A 20,416-nucleotide genomic window follows, 5' to 3' on the forward strand; every position below is an offset into this window, starting at 1 on the left:
ATTATACTAACTCTCATTCTTAATATAAGAGCTATTTAACTAATTAAAAAAATTAGTTAAGTTAGTTATTTGTTATAAATATGAGTTAATTTTTTAAAATTATTTTTTTAATCATTTATCTTTGGATGAAACTTCCTTGATATGTGTAATCAATAAGGATATGTTAGAAAGTAAATTATAAATTTAGAAAACAAAATAAATTGAAATCTTATATTTATGATCAAGTCAAATTTTCAACTTATTTTTATATTAAAGATTGAAAGTAATATATCATTTAATTTAAACTATATTCCTTGTAAGCCAAACACACAATAAAATCTCATTCCCAAGGCCAGTCAGCCAATGGCCTTTTAGCTTTAGTGGTATACTGGTTGAAAGCATTTTGATAAATGAAGAATGTGGGTTCGATCACGCTTAGTTGTACTATCATACTATTAGTAGCTGCCTTCCATCTAATAAACTGTTGGTTGAAATAATAAGTGGTTTTAATCTCATAAAGATAAAAACATAAGTTTGCATATTGAGAAGCATACTTACTAGTGGAGTTTCAATTTTAACACTCTTGATTTGATAGATATTAGTCTCAAATCTAAAAAAAAAAATTTTTTTTTGCTAAAGCATAGGTATCCTTCTATTGGAGGAAATCATATTCGAGGCACTGTCGAATATTAAATGTGGACACCTCTCCCAGCAGGGATTCGAATTTTGGTTCATTATGTTGTGGGAAACTAACCTCTTCCGCTTAACTCAACTCCCGTTGGTAATCTTAAAAAAAAAAAAAAACCTTAGAAATACTAAGTTTGTACCCAAAACAAAAATATCTGCCTTCTAATATTTTTTTAATTTAAAAAATTTCCGAGAAGCCGCCCCGGCCCAGATCTTCATGACACCAGATTTATTTTGGCCCGATTCCACACTCTAAAATCTCAGAGAACTATACCCCGATGATCTAATTCCGAGAACCAGTGTATGAATATTTGAAGAGCCAACGTCATTGCATTCTAGACTTTGCGAAAAGTTCCATTCCGGTGCCACTCAGATCTGTTGGGAGTTACCCATGGCGGATTATCACTTTGTATACAAGGATGTTGAAGGAGCATCCACGCAGTGGGATGACATCCAGAGAAAGCTTGGCAATTTACCCCCAAAACCACCTGCGTTCAAGCCACCACCGTTTACGCCTGCACCAGATGAGGATTCGGTTCCGAAAGATAAGGCCTGGATTGATGACAAAACGGAACAAGAACTCGAAGAGCTTGAAGACGATCTCGATGATGATAGATTTCTCGAGGAGTACAGGTAGGTTGGTTATTGATGTTCGATTTATAAAATATGTTGATTTCCAGAAATTTAGCCAGTTATTTATCAGATTTTTTTTTTCTTCGATGAGCGGAGGGAACTTTTCTCTGCTAAGAATATGAAAACTAACGTAGATGGATACAATTTGAAATCCTATGGCTCTGTTGATTTAGTTCATCATCAAATGCATGCTTTTCATTTTCGCTCTCTGTCTCCTTTCTTTTCTACTACCACCTACTTAGCACGCTCTTTCAGTTAGATGATAGTGTTTGGGCTATTTACTGTCTTAAATGTATATTATTTCTTGGGTTCTGGGAAAAAAAAATTGTTCGGGATTATGTTCTGTTCAGGAAATAACTTCTAAATTTTCAGAAGGCTACGTATATCTGGCTTATTATCGTGCTAATTTCTGCCTATTGATTCAAAGTCGTTTTACGTCTTCGAGGGAACAATATATATGTAGGACAAAAGGAAAATCAGGTCCTGCTTTTGTTTTTATGTTCTCATTTGATTCTCGTTCTTTGATAGGAAGAAGAGGCTAGCCGAGATGAGAGAGCAAGCTAAAGTTTTGAGGTTTGGATCAATAATTCCGATTTCAGGATCTGATTTTGTTCGAGAGGTTTCACAGGCTCCACCTGATGTTTGGGTTGTTGTACATCTTTACAAAGAAGGGTATACTTTGAGGCATATTTAAATTATTTATATCATTTCAAATGTATGACTTGATAACGTTCTTAGGCAACTGCTACCGGGTCCTCCAATTTAATATGACGTGAAGAAACTTTTTGCAAGGACCAATTATCCGGTGTTAAGCTGTAAAATATGTTTACTTGTAATGCATTGTTGGAAAATTAGACTAAAAAAACATCTAAAAGCTGTTTTCAAGTTGAGAATGAAGCGTCTCGTGTTGACATTAATTTTACTTCTATTTTTAATCAATTTCATGGCAGAATTCCTGAATGTGGGCTTCTAATGCAATGCTTAGAAGAATTGGCTACAAGATACCCTGCAACAAAATTTGTCAAGATAATATCTACTGATTGCATTCCAAACTACCCAGATCGTAATCTCCCCACTTTGTTGGTTTACAACAATGGAGCAGTTAAAGCTAATTATGTGGGTTTGCATGCTTTTGGGCGGAGGTGTACTCCCGAAGGTATTTAATTTGACTCTGGATGCATATGATATTTGTTTTCTTGCTTTGATTAGTAGTGCTCGAGTGTATTTTATTCTGTTAGTCTGAATTCCGAAAAATATGTCAATTGTGTCATGAAACTCTTTTTCTTTGTTATTTTTATTGCATCAGGAGTGTTCGAATTTTGAATTTCTACACATATCCACTCCACCCTTACCAGCTATTTTTAGGTGGCTTGAAACATTCCTATTTAATTGTTGATTTCTTTTATTACTTTCCAATTGAGAAAACTTCTTCATATTCATTTTCTGAATTATGGGCCGGTGCTGTCCTTGAAGTGTTTGACGGAAGGGGAATGACGTTTATAGATGACTTATTGGAAGTAGTTGAAAGGTTCCATTGTGAAGTGCACTCAGCGCCGTTAAGAAATTGTGTGATTAAACTAATATCTATGTCTATTTAGCATAATTATAGTTGGATTTTCTTTAATCAATATAATTTATATACTGTAACTGTATGAAAGAATGATTAAGTTTTCCTGTACCAGTATTTATTTGTCGTTAAATTCCTGGTACAAATGAGTGAGTATGTGAACCATGCCTCCTGGCACCACATCGCTTCCTGTAAAAACTTGCATCCTGAAACGTCAAAAGAATCCAAAGCGCCAATATATTCAAGTGTCACATTGCGTCTAATATGTACATACGACGTGTATTGGTTGCAAATGCAGATTATCTTTCGATGATTTCAGGTTTCATAACTTGTTTCTGTTCCTTGTCTGTTGTCTATACAAGAATCCTTAAGATCATATACAGCTGACTGAATGTTATGTTTTCCACCCATACTAGTAGTATGCATATGGATCCACTGATTGGAAAAATGCATTTAGCTGAGACATATCTTCCCATCTTTATATTTTTCATGATTCTCTTTTTTAATCTGCTCCCCTATTCTACTAACTTGTTTTGGTGAATCCTTTGCATGTTCTGGTGGAAAAATAGGTGTTGCATTAGTACTGTGCCAATCAGATCCTGTGCTAAACGATGGCCAGAGTAGGGATGAACAATCAAGAAAAGCTGTCATTGATGGTGTTCGCAAAAGGTTCATTGAGAAAGTTGTCGCTGAGCATGAGGAGCGTGATGATGGTTCCTCAAGTGATTAGCCTTGCCTGTGTTCCGTCTTCCAATGGTAGACATGTTTATTTTCATGAAGAGAAGTAATATGTTAGGGGAATTTTGTGCCTTCCGCAATTTGCTTCTCTTTCTATGCTCTTCCCGTGTTCCTTGTAATTGTAAAATTAAGTAGTATTTTTCCTGATGTGTGATTCCTAGTCGTTAGATCCTAAATTATTCCAGGTCTGTGAGTGCATGTTGGCTTGTTCACCATTATTAATTCTAGAATGTGTTTGAATGGATGGGAAGGAGTGGAATGGCTAAATGGTCTAAATCATTACATAGCCAAACCAACAAACCACCAGCAAGCCTTATATGGCTACATGGATCCATGGCATTTCTATCAACAACCAAATTTTAAGATGAGTTGTTAACCATAAAATCCTGTTTAAGTGTTTTTCTTGATCTTGTTATGCCCTTGTTAAGATTTTAGACTGGCTGGTCTACTTTCTTTGCCGACACCTCCAATAGTTTTTTATGTATATGCCCAAACCTCGTCAAATAATATTCAATTATTTTCTTTTTAATTGACGCCACACTTATACTCTTGCTTTGATATTATTGTTTTAAATCTTATATTCTTATATAGTTACACATTTATCTTTATATTCTTGTTTTTACTATTCCAACCTTGTACTCTTGGTTTTTCTCTAGTGCCTAACATTTATTACATGTAACATGACTTGAAGTAAACTATTACATTACCATTTCATATAATTTATTTTTGTCGGCAACCATATTTTTTATTTTATTTGATTATTCCTTAATCTGCAAACTTGGCTTTATGAGTTTAGGTTTGATTAAAAATACTGTGAGCGAAACTCTCAGCTTTTACGAACAGGTCCGGCCAATTCACGGAGATGGTGTGAGCTCAAAACTCATGCTAACAGTTGCAGACTGAGTAATGTCATCGTGAGTTCGACGTAAATGGTTCGCTCCAGTGCTTGAATGAAAACAAGAGAATTCAATTTCATAGTATCATTTTTTTCTCCAAAATATAACGCGACTGCCGAAAAAAATTGTTAATTTAGACTTAAAAAAGTTTTTAAAAATAAAAATGATCCTGATCTAACCTTCAAACATCCGCCCCACATGGATATACTCTTCCAATGAGTACACTACATATGATACAAAGATACCTTGTCCCTCGCAAGTTTAACAAATAACAGCCAGACCCATATAAATTGGTGAAAATGAAAAGACCGTGACAGTCAATCTAGCTATTAGAATATAGCAGCACATTTTAACTATGGTGAGTTTCAGTCACACCCCAACAGCCCCTATCATCCTTTCTTACGGGAAACGAAGTGAGCAAATTAACAATTTCAAAGCAGCATCAGTTTTCGACTGGACATCACAATGGTCAATAACGTATGGTAATCCTATAGATTAACCTTGTAAATTTTAGAGCCATAATTTTCATTCCCAAGTCCTGAGAAACTGTCAATCTAGTTGAATGGATTTATATAGCACTACAATATTCTATTCCTGGTTAGCTTCAGTCACACCCCAGCTCCACCTCCATCCTAGCCGCCAGTAAGAGGAAAACGAAAATGAAAAAAAATCTGACAAAATTTCTTAGCCACGATGATCAAATAAACCTCCGTATCATACCAAACATTTCATATTTATTCCACCATGGCGTCAACTGCAACATCAGCGTCAGCTGAAACACCAGCGGCTGGCGCAGCACGTTTTCTTTTATTCTTACCTGTAAGGCACGACAAACATCAATCAAACATTGGAAAAGCAGAAGATATGAAATATCACATTGCATGCTCCTGGACAATATTCTACTACTATACAGTTCCATTTCATCTCTCCCTCTTCTTTTTCTTCTTGATTTTAAATGAACAAAATTATGCTCCCGTAATTCTTTACTCGCCAAGGTGAATCTAGTTTATTCCAACTGTACATGAGAGACAACAAAGATATTTTAGGCCCAATGTTATAGGCTCTTCTTTCTCTCAACTTAGGATACATCTAGCTAGCTGGAGACCAAACAGTAACAAACACGACTAAAAAGCTTACCTTTTTGCTTCAGCTGTTTTAGTTTCAAGCCCTTCTTCAAGTGAATCTTCATGGATGATTTGCTACTATTTTGGGAACTCCCTGAAAGCAAAATTGAACATAAGCTTAAGGAAAACCAACAAATATGTTTTCTGCTATAAGCTCAACATGCAAAATAAAACTATGGAAGGCACCCATGTTTTCCCCCATTAGAAAGGAGCCACAGCTATGATGGGAACCATACGGAGTCTGTTTCAAGCTTGGAATTTCTCTCACATGAAAGAAAATTGTAACAACTCAATGACACAGTAAACGTTAATGCTTGATCCCAGAAAATGCTAACCTCGCTGAAGTCACATTGACAACAGAATGCCATAATGACACTTGTTAAAATCAAAGTACAATATCTCGAGGTGCATTATCCACTGTGGCGAGAGCTTTGAGCTAAAGACCATTATTGAACAATCATCATGCACGAACTCTTCAATAGATCTGGCTCAAATCCTCATTCATTAAGAGAGCTTCATTAACCAGAACTCTTAAAAATTTATTATTATTTTGAATTTTATTCCAACACCTCTATGTTCTTCAACTTAAAATGACATCCACAATAGTAAGGAGTGGTAGGGTGGAAGCAATGGGAGACAAAAATATTTATGAGGACTTGGTTTTGAATATCGAAATTCAAAAGCCACAAACTCCGGAGCAAAGAACGGAAGTTGGAAATGAGAAAGCTGATTCTGAAGAAACAGAAGATGGATGCAGAGTGCAATGGTAGAAATGGGACATTTGAAAGCATGATAGGCAAGATAATGGGTAGGATTTCTAAAACAGGACATCATAGCTATCCCCTTTAGGCTTTAGTAGTTCCAGCAAGATAACCCAAGGCTAACAACTTTACAAGCTAATATAGTAATACCATTTAATCGACAACATGAACTTAAGAACACTTCAAACATTGTGTTTAATAATTGTCCTTCGCGAATTCATCAAATGATGGCAATTCTTGAAAGGTACATAATCTGTCCACCGACATATGCAGTAAATATGGATTCCGTGATTTCAAAACATAATCATTAAAACAAAGCAGAAACATAACACCAATGTGTGTTACCTTCAGCTTCAGCAACTGCCATCTCTACATCTTCCATGGTTACCAAGCCCTTCTCCAGAGCTTCCTTTTGATCCTTCAATCAATTCAAACGTAAGAAGAATTAGCTTCTGAAACTTCAAACACAGGATGATTACGCAGAAGTAAAGACGATTTCAGTTTTATGAGGCAGCTAAAAAAAAAAAAACAGAGAAAAGGAGGAAAAGTAAGTACTCGACGCCATTTTTTGAGGAGCTTCCGCTGTCGTTTGCCGGAGATAGAAAGAGGTTGGTGCTTGTTCTTAAGCTTGCCGGTGTTAGGATCGCCATGTAGCTGTCTCTTCTTCTCCGATAGTAGGGCTCTCCTTTTCTTCTGCACCTCATTGAATTTGGCCATTTTGCGTTTGCTGTGTCGCCAAACAACTTCACAAACCCTAAACCCGCTAGCGCAATTAAGCTTCTTCACCTGGACAGTTGTACAGGTTCAGAAATTATTTAAGGTTTTTTTAATTAAAAATTTGAGGCATAGATGTGTCAATTATTTAATACTACTCTCTTTCTAATTATAACTTATTTTCGATATATTTCATACAGATAAAACAAAATCTTAGATTTCATTAACTCTCATTTAAAATTTAACAACTTTTCAGTTTTATCTCTATTTAATATACATTATACTTCATGTAAACAAAGTAATACAATAATAAATAAAAAGTAAAATTGTACATCCATACAAAAAATTTCTCTTAATTTCTTATAAATAGGATAAAAAAATGTCTTCTCTTTTTCCTATAAATAAGATCAGAGAAGTACTTCGATCTCCGAGATTGAGTTCTCTCTTGGCCTCTTGGAAAAAATTAAGATAACAGTCAATGATACAAGTCATTTTAATTAACTTGGAGCTATGGGCCTGTTTGGAAAGGCTTAAAAAATTTTCTATAAGCACGTTTTATGTAAACCGAGATAAAACTTCTCTTACATACTTGCCTCGTATTCTGTAAATCACTATTAAAAAGCTATTTATAAGCTGTTCCAAACAGGCACATAAATTTGTTCCGGTAGGAACCCAGAAATTTTTTTAATGCAAACTTGCTCTACAAGATTATTTTTTATAGTTAAAAATATTAATGGTTAAAGTCATTATTGCTATGATTTTATATTTGTTGGTTGGCAAATTTGCCTCCAAATAAACTTTCAAGTAATCAGTAATTTTAAGTGAAAATTTTCAAAATAAATTTGCGTATTAATCCTATTAATTATAGTAATTGACTTGTTATATATGTTCCAAACTGAAAATTTTTTTCCAACTTTACTCATATTAAACGAGATTGTGAATGATAGATAAAAACACAAAGTTTTATTTAAACATCATAATTGATATATCACCAAAAAAAATCACAATTGATAAGTAAATATTAATTGTTTTTCAAGTTACTCATAGTTTAGATCAAACCAAAGTTTAACTTCAATATAATTCACTCATGTTGGATATATATATATATATATATATCGTTTTATTTTTATTTTTTTGAGAACATCAATTGTTTAATAGAAACTAGTAATTAGTAATTACTTTCAGTTATGAAATTAGAATGTTAAAAAAAATATTATTGTTTCCAATTAATATAAAATGTATGCTAATTATGTTATTATGTTACTATTAAATTTACCACTTCAATTACCTATGATTTAGACCGTATTCTTGCTTTGAACTTTTTAATTAACTAGAGTGGCGCTGGAGCTTGTTGACCAGATTGGTATGAACAAATGTATATAATTGATAACTAAAAAATCACTTAGTACTTTTGGGGAAGGAGTAGTAATAAGTGATCAGAGAAGCAAATCATATGAGCTGAAATGATAAATGTTGCCTGTTTAAAGATTGAAGAAGCCAACAAAACAGACAGGAATCCGGTAACAATACGCGATAGATTTTTCCCATTAAGAATTGTTAGTCAACTACAATGATAGGTACCACATAATGTTCTCCAAAAAGATTATATTTCCTTCGTCTTTTAATATGAGTTAGTTTGACTTTTAATTTGGTTCTAAATATTAAACCACAATCTACTTTATCTCTCATATTTATCCATTTTTTTCAAAAGAATCCTTATAATAGTTACACTTGTTAAATATTCCATGAAATTTAACAACACTTTATTTTTTTAATCATATCATAAATCCAAAGAGAGAAAGCATATGATACAAAAGAATATAATTGTCTGAGAATCATATACCCTAACTTTATACAAATGAATTTCTTTTTGTTCCCTTAAGCATATTATATGCATTCACAAAACTTTTGTGAACGTAAAAGATCTAAATAATTTGCCTGTCCCATATGAACACAACAAATGAATATCAATTTTGCCGTTGGAACTCCCAATGACAAAGCACAGAAACGCAAGTACGGATACTAGAGGCATTTGGCCTCAATCTCTTCAAGCGTAAGGCCTTTGGTTTCTGGCACAACAAAGTATATAAAGACAAGAGAGCAAAGGCCTATCACACCAAATATGTAAAACAACATTCCAGCTCCCAGCAATGCCTATCATAAAATTCACAGCATCAGAGGCAGCAATTCTATGGAAAGCCTGGAAGCTAAAATAAAGATCTGATGGAAAAGATGAGTTTCTGAAAACACATCAAATGGTTAAAATATTCAACTTCTGGATATGTTGCACTCTCCATAGATTTCCCAAATGTCAAAGTATAAGGTGAATCAGTTAACAGCAGTATGTTCAGTTTGTTTTGAATGAAAGTAGTATGTTCAGTTTTTTCTTTTGGTTCAATGATTGACCTGATTTAGTATGATTCAGCAATTACAAGGGGCATGCTTCTCAAGATTAATAGTTATAGTTAACACAAACAGTGATGTTTAAAAGTGCCCTAATGGATAAATCAGTGTTTTTTTTTTTTGGGGGGGGGGGGGTTGGTCACTGAGATCACTTAAATGGTCAAGGGTCATTATGTTTGCGCTACTTTGACATGCCTTGACCAGACATACATTATTCTAATTTCAGCAGCACTCATCTCGCAGTAGTTAGTAGTTAGTCAAAGCTTCTGAGGTTAAAATAAAAATTTTGTACCTAAATTGTGGAATAAGTTTGAACGATGTCTTTAATGTTTTTCCTTTCAAAATTGGTTCTCACGCTTTCCTAGATGGCCCTTAACAACGGAATGCAAATACTTATGGCACTTATGTTAGAATTGTCATGGAAAAAAAAGAAGCATAAGATTAGTTCTTCCTGAGATTTTGCAATTGCCTTAAATGTGGGACATCTCAATGATGACAAAGCAACTTTAAAGCCGTTCGCGAAATTAAATCTTATCACCTTTAATGGAGAAAAGGCAAAGGCGATGAGAGCATTGGCTCCAAAATTGACAAGTATTGCTATGCTAAGTCCTCTCCCTCTTAGGCGCAAAGGGAAAACCTCTGATATCATAAGCCACCCAATTGGACCAAATGATATCTGCAAGAACACAATGAACTATGCAGTTATATGATTTACAGATATCAAATAACATATGAAACCCAGACGACTGGTAGCAATGAGGATTCCAATACAGTTCAAATTGCCTTTATGATAGGACGATGATAGAGAGGATCACATTTCTGAAGTGGTTGATGCAGGGTATAGAGTATATAAATGTCATAGTCAATCAAAAGTTTATTATACTGGGATTCACGCTTGGAATAGAAGATTTAGATGCATCTTTGTTTACAATATCAATTAAAGCCCCTCCTATGAGACCTAAGCAGCTGACAAACTAGGATACTTATAGTGATAGGAATACCACTAGTCCCCCACCAGGCACTGCCATGCTTTTGCTGCTCCCCTGCTACTTGCTAATATTTTGAGACTGGTAATTATCATTATGTTAAAACCAGGAAGGAAAGAAGGCATTACATTCGCATCAACCTGGGGGAAGCAGTAGCCGCATGATCTTCCATGAGCAACAACTGGGCAATCTTTTGTTTGTGTGTGTGCTTGTGTTTCTTTGATAGTGGGCCCCCCCCGGGGGGGGGCACTCAAGACGATGATCCCTGGATTGTGACCATTGGTGCAGGAAGCTAACTCATCCGCAAAAGGTTGAGATTTAGCACAACCTTTCTTAGTTTCCCTTTGTGAGCAGCGAAGTGAGTTCTTTGTGAGCATTCACCATCAACATAGATGACTGCGTCCATTTCTCTTCTTATTTAATATCTATGAGGGTGAATGGAGATTGTATGATCCTTAGCTATTAGCCGGTTGTCACTAACAGCTATTTAACTAACAAAACTAGCATCCTTCAAACTGCACTTTCTCAAGTACGGCCTAGTTTTCTCTCAACTATTATTTCAATGTTCCCTGTATCAGCTACTGAAAACAGGACTGGAAAAACTGGAAGAGATCAGCTGCAACAAGAACTCGGCTGTTTAGATGCACACATATGCTTACGCTTTTACCATTTCTACTTAAAGTTTGCAATTTCAACAAAAATATCTCTTTTCATCGCACCACAATTGCGTATTAAACAGCTTGTTTTTATAATTATCATGGTTAAATTATAATGAATCCAGGAAATCACTGAACAAAATCTTCTATTGGCAACAAATTAGTTCCCAAAGATGAATTTCCAAGATCTTATAGATCAATACATGCATAATGTCCAAATATCCCGTCAATTCTTGTTTCTTTCCCTTCATTTTGACTAACCAACTAACCTTCCCAAAGCCCTAATTTAATCAGTCATCATCATCATATAGTTATAAAGTAAGAGAAGCTAAACTGTTAAAGAATGAAAAATCGTAACAGGAATTGAAATGAACATAGTAATAATATAGGAGGACGTGTGTGTGGGTGTGTGATTTTTATATACCTGATAACACCCCACATACAGCAGAAGACCAACTATCGCAATACTCAATGCATCATTCAGGAATAAGTAATATGAACCCAGAAGGAACAAGGATATAACCTGCCAATCAGCAAACACCGTTTATGAGTCTTAAAATGTAGAGGATTTCTAGCCTTTGAAAGTCTCATGCCTTGATCATTCCATTTCCTTTATTTATGGACAGTAGTCGCAACCAAGCATAAGGAAATAAATCCACAGATAGACAACAGAAAGCTTTGCAATCTCAGGAGATTGTCAATAAATCCACGGAATTTACCATCCCCGAAACTCCTCCAAGCAGTAAAGGTCTCCTTCCAAGACTATCCACAATGACAACAGCAGCAGCAGTCATAATTAACTACACAAACAAATGAAATGGAAACAGAGCTAAGTGCCTTCGTATGGACATTTGATCATAAACAAATGTGGAAGTGGGCAGGAGTGGAAGAGAGAAGAATCGTCCTTTGTCTTTGGTTGACTATAGATAGTAAAAAGAACCAGGTCCAGGTAGACAACCTTCGCTTTACATTTTTTATACAAGCTTTAAGCAAAAAAATATCTAATTCACCAACACAGTTTTACTTTGTTTCTAAAATTCAACAGGAAATTTATAGCTAAGAAGAAGTTTTAAACAAAAAAAAAAATATCAAAACATTGAAAAAGCAGAGAGAATAAAGGAAAGGAAATGTCAAAAAATTTTGTTCCAGCATTCTTTTCTAGTTCTAGTTTCTGAAGATGAATTTTGCATGTACCCCCGGTCTCCCCACCCCCCCCCCCCAAAAAAAAAAAAAGAAGAGCAAGTCTAAATCCTTTATAACACCTTAAAAGAACTCAATAACAAGTGACATGCATAAAAATTCATAGCTTATACCAACACATCATATATGGCTTAATAATTTAGCATGCTAAAAGAAACTTTATTCACACACTTCATGAGACTGTTAATAAAAGCATAAACATAAAATAGGATTTGAATTAACATGATAAAAGAACAATATGTCTACCTTTAGCAAGGCAAGGAGAATAGAGACTCGGGTAGCATCATGGGCCGCGGAGAATCCTGCACTCTACAAATACAAGGTTGAATTATATTACAACAGAAGAATACTACTGTGATGACAGTGTAAAAGATAGGTTCTTTATTAATTGTCACTGAGTTCACTCCAACTAGATTATCTTAATACCTGAAGGATTGATGCAGCATAATAAAGGACACTCGGTTGTCCAGTGATCTGTCATAAATTCCACTTTATAAGGACACCAATTGTAGTCATCTTCAATAATTTGTATTCTTTTTCGTAAGGAATATAATTACCTGCTGAAACAAGAGCAGTCCTGCACCAATCACAACAGCTTTGAAGCATTTTCCTTGAAAAATCTCTCCCATCGTGACTTCTTTCTCTTCACCTACATAATAAAGCTCACCCATAATCTCATCTACTAGCCGAGGAGCTGAGTCGCCAATAGCTGGACCCCTAAGACGGTGCAAACAAAGAATTGCAGCCTCTCTTAAATGTTGGCCATTTCCCTTTTCTTGTATAGCACGTAATAGTAGCCATCTAGGAGAATGTGGAAGCCAACACATGCCAATTCCCATTATGACAGCTAATGGAGTACTAGCACCATACATATATCGCCAGCCAGAAACCATGTCAACAAGAATACTACCAAACCCAAAGCCTACCTGCAAAAGATTATAGACAGTTACCAAATGCAATGCAGGCAGATGTTTAGGAGGGGGGAAGTCTTTATGACAACATATCTAGAACAAGAGAAAAGAAGGGATGATGCAAGCCATCATAAAAGGTAATGTCATGGGAAAACATCATTACATATTTATATCAGGAAAAAAAGGGGTTGAAAATCCAAAGGGAAAAGACAACGAACTTACTATCATTCCAAGAACTATAAAGAACTCTTTGAGAGAAACTAATAGCCCTCGTATCTGTGTTGGAGCTGTCTCAGAAATATATATCGGAGCAGCATGCATCGCCTAAAAGAGATGAAAAATTGCATATCCTGCTTAGAATTACATAGACAGCATTAACACATATAAACACTTGTCTTTGAACATTCTTCCACACAAAATTGTATTTTAGAAAAAGAAGTATAATAACAAGTAGGGAGAATCTGTACACTACTCTTATATTTATGGGACAAGCCTATCCTCTGTATAACTTTTCTGAATGGTCAAATCGCAATATATGTTTTATATCGAAAAGACTGCTAGAATATATCGATACCAATCAGGGGGAATAAAAAAAAAGAAAAGAAAGATAAGAAAAAGGGATATTAGCTAGATGAGAATTACTTCCTGATAACAAAGTAGATGGACCCAATTGCTCTTAGCGGAACATATATATGGGGTAGTTAGGGTATACTGTCACTGTTTAAAAAGGAATAGATCATCACAATAGCAAGGCACTATCTTTCTTCTCTGTGCATGACAAGCTTAGCATGCAGTTAGTATGAAGAATAAAAGACCGCATGTATAACCACATTATTTGTATTTCTATTTTACGAAGTAACAAATCAGCTATCGGCTACAAGCTTACCAGTCCAATCCCCATACCATACACAAAGCGTCCAACCACGACGATAGGAAAACCAACAGCTAGTGCAGTTATAAGTGCTCCAGCAAGATAAAGAGATGCCGCCAAAATCAATTCCCTCTTTCTACCTTCACATCCAATTTGTCACTTAAATTTACTAGGAAAGAAAAATTTGGAAAATGTACATAGCATTATTATTAAAATAGTCACATCACCTAAGAAGTCAGCAACATTGAAGGCCAGCACAGAGCCTGCCAAAGCCCCATATAATGATCCACTTGTCTGCAAAAGTTACCATAGCAATTGAAAGCAAAACATGAGTTCCAGTGCCTCATTCTCAGTTGTATAAAATAAAATAGTGAGCAAATATATTGAATCACAAGGTAAAGAGAGAATCTAGCCACATCTATGGAAAGAACAAGCTTGGAATCAACTTTTAACTTACGATGAGACCTATTTCAACAAAAGTCAAGTTATACCATGATGTCCCACTTAAAGTTGGCGACTGCAGGAAAATACAAATAATAGTTAATTGAAAAGTGAAAAAAAAAAATTATTTTTTTATTCATGATAACGCAATGAAGAAGGAAAAAAATTATAAACTGATGTGTGTTTTCATAATCTCTATATTAAGTTATTCTTAAAGATTAGTAAACAAATAACTGAAAGCATAAAGTAGCATGATTGCCAAGAAACTTCTAACTTAAAACGCTAAATTAACATCTACGAAGAAGAAATACTACTTTAACCCATTCAGTATTGCAGGAATAATACTGATGTTTTCCTCCACCTATTGGCCTATATATGAAAAGTGTCTTTTCTAATTATCACTCAAAACTAGAGTTGGCGAAGGCTCCATTAACTTTCTCGGGAAAAAAATAAAAATAAAAATGAAACTTTAATTTACTCTGGTCATTTCCCCTGCTGGCGTAGCATACAACACTGATTATTTTGCATATCTAGATAACAACAAAGTTCTGCCAAATCAGCATGCTTCCTGCCACCATTTGATGCTTGAATATAAGGACCCTGAGGTATATCTTTCTTTCCTTTTATTTTATTTCTTCTTCTTCTTCTTCTTTTTTTTTTTGGCTTTTTTTTTAAGAGCACTACAGCTAGGGATGATCCTCGTATATCAATAAAAAGCACAGACAATTACAGATGATATTTTACCAAATAAATATTCACAGAAACATTGAAAAATCATCTAGTCATGTTAAAAGACCATACCTGGATAGAAATTGTTGCACACGACGTGGCACCAATATCATAGCCATAAAGTAGCCCTCCAAATGCAGGGAAAAGAAATCTGAAATTTTAAATAAAACTCTTTAAGGAATGCTGGAAAAAGCTTTATGGGATTCTTTTATTTGCATCCATTTAATTCACTTGATTGGAGCATGAAGTCACGGTATGTCAACAGATGTTTCTTCTCTTGCATATCTTATGCCGTAGTTGGTTTTCTTGGCCTCTTTATGATGTTTGGCCAATGGTTATACTCAGGGCACACTATTCTTTAATATGCAGAAAGGTTGGAAAACCTTTTACGTTGATGCTGCCTTTCTTCTTTTGTTATAGTTTGCTTCCTTTTATATTCCTTTAGAAGATGCCTCGTGAAAAAATCATTTACATTTTTAGGCAGGTAAAACACATGAAACATTGGGTACTAGGTGCATCAAATGAAATAGCTCAGCTGAACATAATGAAACCACAAAGATGTCATTAAATGAAGGGATATAAATGATAAGAAATAGCTCGCTGTAGCTGCACACCTTCTCCTCATGCAAACATTTCCACCTTAAGGTAAAAAATTAACTGCAGACTTCAAATGTGGCCACTATTATTCATTACAGATTTGATCATACTTCATCCATAACTGATGTACACAGAATGATAATACCAATGCATGACAATACATACGGAAGGATTGCAGCATGGGCAGAATAGTATTCAGGTCCATGAATCCCGTGAAGAAGAGGCTCCCGAGCACCACCATTATCATGAGATGATGCAATTTCCTAATAAAAAAGCAACAGGTCCCATAAAATATGAAGAACAGAAGCCACATAAAAGCAACAATGATTTTGATTTTTATTGGCATCAAAACAGCATGTTCCTAATGTTCCTTTGCTCGTTCGTATTCAGTTTTCTATTTAGACTATCAAACATGAGATGGTCTTCAAATAGGCTAGTTGTCCGTACTTTAATTTGACTTACTACTACTTGAGTTGGGTGTTTTAAGTTCATAGGTCTTTAATTCCTACATTACTTTCTAAACATCCAGAAAGAGCACAAAATTACTGAATGACACGCTTAAAACGAAGAAGACCAAAACGGAAGCGGGAAGATATGGAGCTCATTTGACGAGAAAAATAAAACTCTCTCTCTCTCTCTCTCAGAGTATGATTCAAGACAAGTTATGAGATTGTTATAAACCCAAATCCAATTTTCGACCACCTAATCCTCCAATCCAGTTGTTCAGAAACCAAACCAATCAACGAACATATTGAACACGAAAGATTCGAAAATAGAGTCGTTGCAGTGAGAGCATAGAAGAGGAGTGAAACCTTGTCGCGAGAGGAGAGACTTTTGCGCGGGATTTCAGACGCCATTGTTGTGGACTACAAAGGCTGAGAAGGACGCCCACCCAAATTGGCTCATCAAGGAGGAGGGAAAATGTCCCGATTATAAGATTATTTACGTAGAAGCCAATGGAGGGCCAACTGGAACAATGATTGATACTGCCTACGTCATATAATCAAGGTGTTATAATTAAGATGGGAGGTTGCATTTAGCCCTCCATTATTATTCTATTTATTTATAGGCCCAAAAAAAAAATATTTGCCATCAGAGGAAAATATTATCATTAGACAAAAGATCTAAAAGAAACAAATACAAGTATTTATTTAGGATCTGAAGTAAAACCTTCAAAATCAAGTATCAGATTGCAAAGTCAATAGAAGTTAAAATTTCAGGTTTCATTTGAAATAACTTATAAACAATTTCAATAGTAATTTATGAAAAATAAGATAAGTATGTGAAAAAAGTTTTGTCTCAATTTATATAAAATATGCTTATAAGTATTTTTAATCATGATTCAAAATAAAACCTTAACGACACAATCAATTACTAAATTCGCTTCTTCTTCTTTTTTTCAAAAATGAAATAAAAATGTATGCTTTAAAGTATTGCAATTAAAATTTATAAACCCTATAATTTTGTTAATGTGGTTAACACATCATCTCTCATTTCAAATATAAGACATTTTTACTAAATGCAAACATATAAAAAAAAAACAGTTAAATAGTTACATAATTTTGATTTTTTTCAAATTTCTCTTTCTTTGATTTTAGGGGGAACGAACCATATTAATGAAAAAAAATTAATTAACCCAAAAATTCCACAGAATGAATTATATACCAAGAGATTTTTCAAAACAGTCTTTTTTTTTTTTTCCTGAGATTCTAGACCATCCATAAACTTCGATATATTCAGATTAATTTTCTCAAATAAGCCACCTGAGAATGGGATAGGGTTGGGGAGTAGATAAAGTTCAACCTAAATTATTCACTATAAATCGTATGACATACCTACATGTCATATAATATAAGTTCCTTTTATTTTAATATTTTTGTCGCTTTTCTTTTCATGAGTCATGCATAATTAAAAAAAATTCCAAAAAATATCTTTAAATTTCATAATTTTAAATCAATCTTGTTTACTACACTGTAATAACAATTAACAATATTTAAAAAGTACATAACAAAACATTTTTATTGTCATTCTGATTTTAAAATTTGAAATTTTATAGGTATTTCTTTGAGATTTTTCCTATTTAAAATGATGAAGTAATATAATTAATTATATAATAAAATTTAATAAAAATTATTAATATTTAAATAATGAGAAAAATTGAAAAATTATATATATGGATAAAGAGAGAGAAGTTCAAAATTAAAGTTTGATTGTTTAAATTCTATATATGAATTGATCAATTTTCATGTGTTTATTATAAAAAATTTGTCATACAATAAAATATTATTTAATTTTTGAATTTCATTTCGTTTCACATGATAAAATATTATTAAGAATTTATTTACCAAAATTCTTAGGAAGTTAGAGTCTTGAGAAAAAGTTTTGAAGCCTCTAGATATCAGAAATAGACACATATAAATATCAACATAAAGAAGTTATTTGCGAACAGTATTTTTAAATTTCAAATAAATGTATGTGATAGGCGTTAATTATAAAAACAAAAATTAAAAAAAATTAAAAAGAAAAAGAACTTATTAAACAGGGAAAAACGGTAGCCGCAGAATGAATCGTTGGAGTGTGGTTTCAGCCGCATTGTGTGACTCAGGGCCGTAAGCGGGAGGGCACAAGCTGCTTTTCCATGCTAAGTGGATTGGCGGACACATCAGATGTTGATTGAGCACATGGGGTTTGCCGTGGGCCCCCTTCACGTTCAGACAAACACAAAAAAAACAACGGAGGCAAGGAAACTTTTCTTGACACGTTTTTTTTTGTTCAAATATTTCATTAATAAATACTTATTTCAACATTTAATACTACTTCCGATCCTTAATGTAGGATCTTATTTGATTTATTTTGATAATAAATATAAGACTTTAATCCACTTTGTCTCTAATATTTATGTATTTTTTCCAAAATAATCTTTCAAACAGTAGTATGTCTAACCAATACATTTGATTAGCAAGGATATTTTAGTAAAGACAACACTTATTTATGACAAATAACTAACTTAACTTCTTTCTTTAATCTCTTCAAATTAGTCGATTAGCTCTTATAATTAGGACCAGAGGTAGTATAAGAATTAGTTTGACATTCAATTTCATCTTAAATATAAGTTATCAATTTATTTTATCTCTCATATTTATCTATTCTTTTCCAAATAGTCGTTAAAATAGTTGTACATATTAAAGGCTCTATCAAATAATAGTTTTAGTTAATATACATAATTAGTAAGGATATTTTAAGAAAGATAACACATATTTATTACAAATACTAGTAACTAATTTAACAAACTTTCTTAATTTACTCAAATTAGTGAATTAGTTTTTATATTAAAGATTAGAAGTAGTATATAATATACTACCTCCGGTCCTTAATATAAGACCCCGTTTGACTTTTAGTTTGATCCTAATTATAAGACCCCAATCCATTTTGTCTCTCATATTTATGCATTTTTTTCAAGATAGTCCTTCTAACAATGATAGTTCTAACCAACACACTTAATTAGCAAAGATATTTAGGAATAACAATACTTATTTGTTACAAATAACTAACTTAACTTACTTCCTTAATCTCCTCAAATTAGTTAACTGGATCTTATAATTAGGATCAGAGGCAGTACCTCATATCCTAGAGCCTCACACTTTTAAGTAAAAGATTTATTTAGATTCGAGACTAATAGGTAATATAAAATTCAATATTTTGAGTAAGTTCGGTTTTCTTTTTTATCTCACGTTATCCATCATTAGTAACAGTGGCTAATTTCCTCGCACTGTAGACTTCTCCACATGCTTTAATACTAGCCATGAGACTTTCTCTATACACACCACTATGGATCAAACCTATTGACTAGATGTTTGGGAAGCCTAGCTACATGCCAACTGTGCTAAACCTCGTGGTTAGGTCCCAGGATTTTTATAAGATTCCGTTTAAGATTGTTCAAACATTAAATGCAATTTTATTAATTTTACCCCTAACTAATTACATTATCTTTTTCTCGGGAAAAACTTAATCAAATTTCTTATATTTATTATGTTAAATTCTCCAATCACACATTATCGAGTGTCCTTTTTGTTTCATATAGATTTATAATTAAATACTATTATATGTTAATATTTTAAAAATAGAATATATGATTATGTGTGATTGAAAAACTTGACATAATGAATATAATTGACTTGACGTAAATATCGTCGTTTTTTATCATGTATTCTCTTTCATGTTATTTTTTTTTCACTTGTCTCTTATTTATAAGGGTATATTTTAAGAAAACAAGTACATTCTTTAAGTATTTATTACTTCTAACTAATATTAACTTTAAATCATGTAATTTGATTATTTAAATTTTATAAAAACAAATGCAGGTAATGCCACCAAATATTTTTACACTGCTGGGACTCTAGACCTTTGACCACACTTGTACAATCCAGCCATTTTTCTCACCTCAATACATTCTTGCCATTTAAATCGAATGTTTGTGTTGAAAAAGTTGAAACCATAGCTCTATCAAAGACACATCAAGAAAA

The 20,416-nt window shown here is 33.5% G+C and overlaps 3 protein-coding genes across 3 annotated transcripts; 1 reads left to right on the forward strand and 2 right to left on the reverse strand.

The window, feature by feature from the left end:
- The first annotated feature begins 951 nt into the window (after nucleotides 1-951).
- LOC114734646 (phosducin-like protein 3) lies at nucleotides 952-3,846 on the forward strand. The gene is made up of 4 exons (XM_028922283.1): nucleotides 952-1,299; nucleotides 1,828-1,971; nucleotides 2,250-2,455; nucleotides 3,436-3,846. The coding sequence occupies exons 1-4, from the start codon at nucleotides 1,058-1,060 to the stop codon at nucleotides 3,594-3,596; spliced, it is 753 nt and encodes a 250-aa protein (XP_028778116.1). The 5' UTR covers nucleotides 952-1,057; the 3' UTR covers nucleotides 3,597-3,846.
- A 1,076-nt stretch (nucleotides 3,847-4,922) lies between these two features.
- Nucleotides 4,923-7,147, reverse strand: LOC114734652 (uncharacterized). The gene is made up of 4 exons (XM_028922292.1): nucleotides 6,941-7,147; nucleotides 6,731-6,803; nucleotides 5,638-5,718; nucleotides 4,923-5,317 (listed from the first exon to the last, which is right to left on the reverse strand). Exons 1-4 carry the CDS (start codon nucleotides 7,100-7,102, stop codon nucleotides 5,235-5,237), a joined length of 399 nt encoding a protein of 132 aa, XP_028778125.1. The 5' UTR covers nucleotides 7,103-7,147; the 3' UTR covers nucleotides 4,923-5,234.
- A 1,699-nt stretch (nucleotides 7,148-8,846) lies between these two features.
- Nucleotides 8,847-16,834, reverse strand: LOC114734655 (D-xylose-proton symporter-like 2). The gene is made up of 14 exons (XM_028922296.1): nucleotides 16,706-16,834; nucleotides 16,059-16,156; nucleotides 15,369-15,447; nucleotides 14,584-14,643; nucleotides 14,354-14,420; nucleotides 14,142-14,266; nucleotides 13,478-13,579; nucleotides 12,902-13,270; nucleotides 12,771-12,818; nucleotides 12,591-12,653; nucleotides 11,864-11,944; nucleotides 11,569-11,667; nucleotides 10,041-10,178; nucleotides 8,847-9,253 (listed from the first exon to the last, which is right to left on the reverse strand). Exons 1-14 carry the CDS (start codon nucleotides 16,748-16,750, stop codon nucleotides 9,122-9,124), a joined length of 1,506 nt encoding a protein of 501 aa, XP_028778129.1. The 5' UTR covers nucleotides 16,751-16,834; the 3' UTR covers nucleotides 8,847-9,121.
- Nucleotides 16,835-20,416: the final 3,582 nt, after the last annotated feature.

Source organism: Neltuma alba, unplaced genomic scaffold (assembly GCF_004799145.2).
Source record: "Neltuma alba isolate B1F8T4 unplaced genomic scaffold, ASM479914v2 tig00013120_pilon, whole genome shotgun sequence".
Taxonomy (NCBI): Eukaryota; Viridiplantae; Streptophyta; class Magnoliopsida; order Fabales; family Fabaceae; genus Neltuma; species Neltuma alba.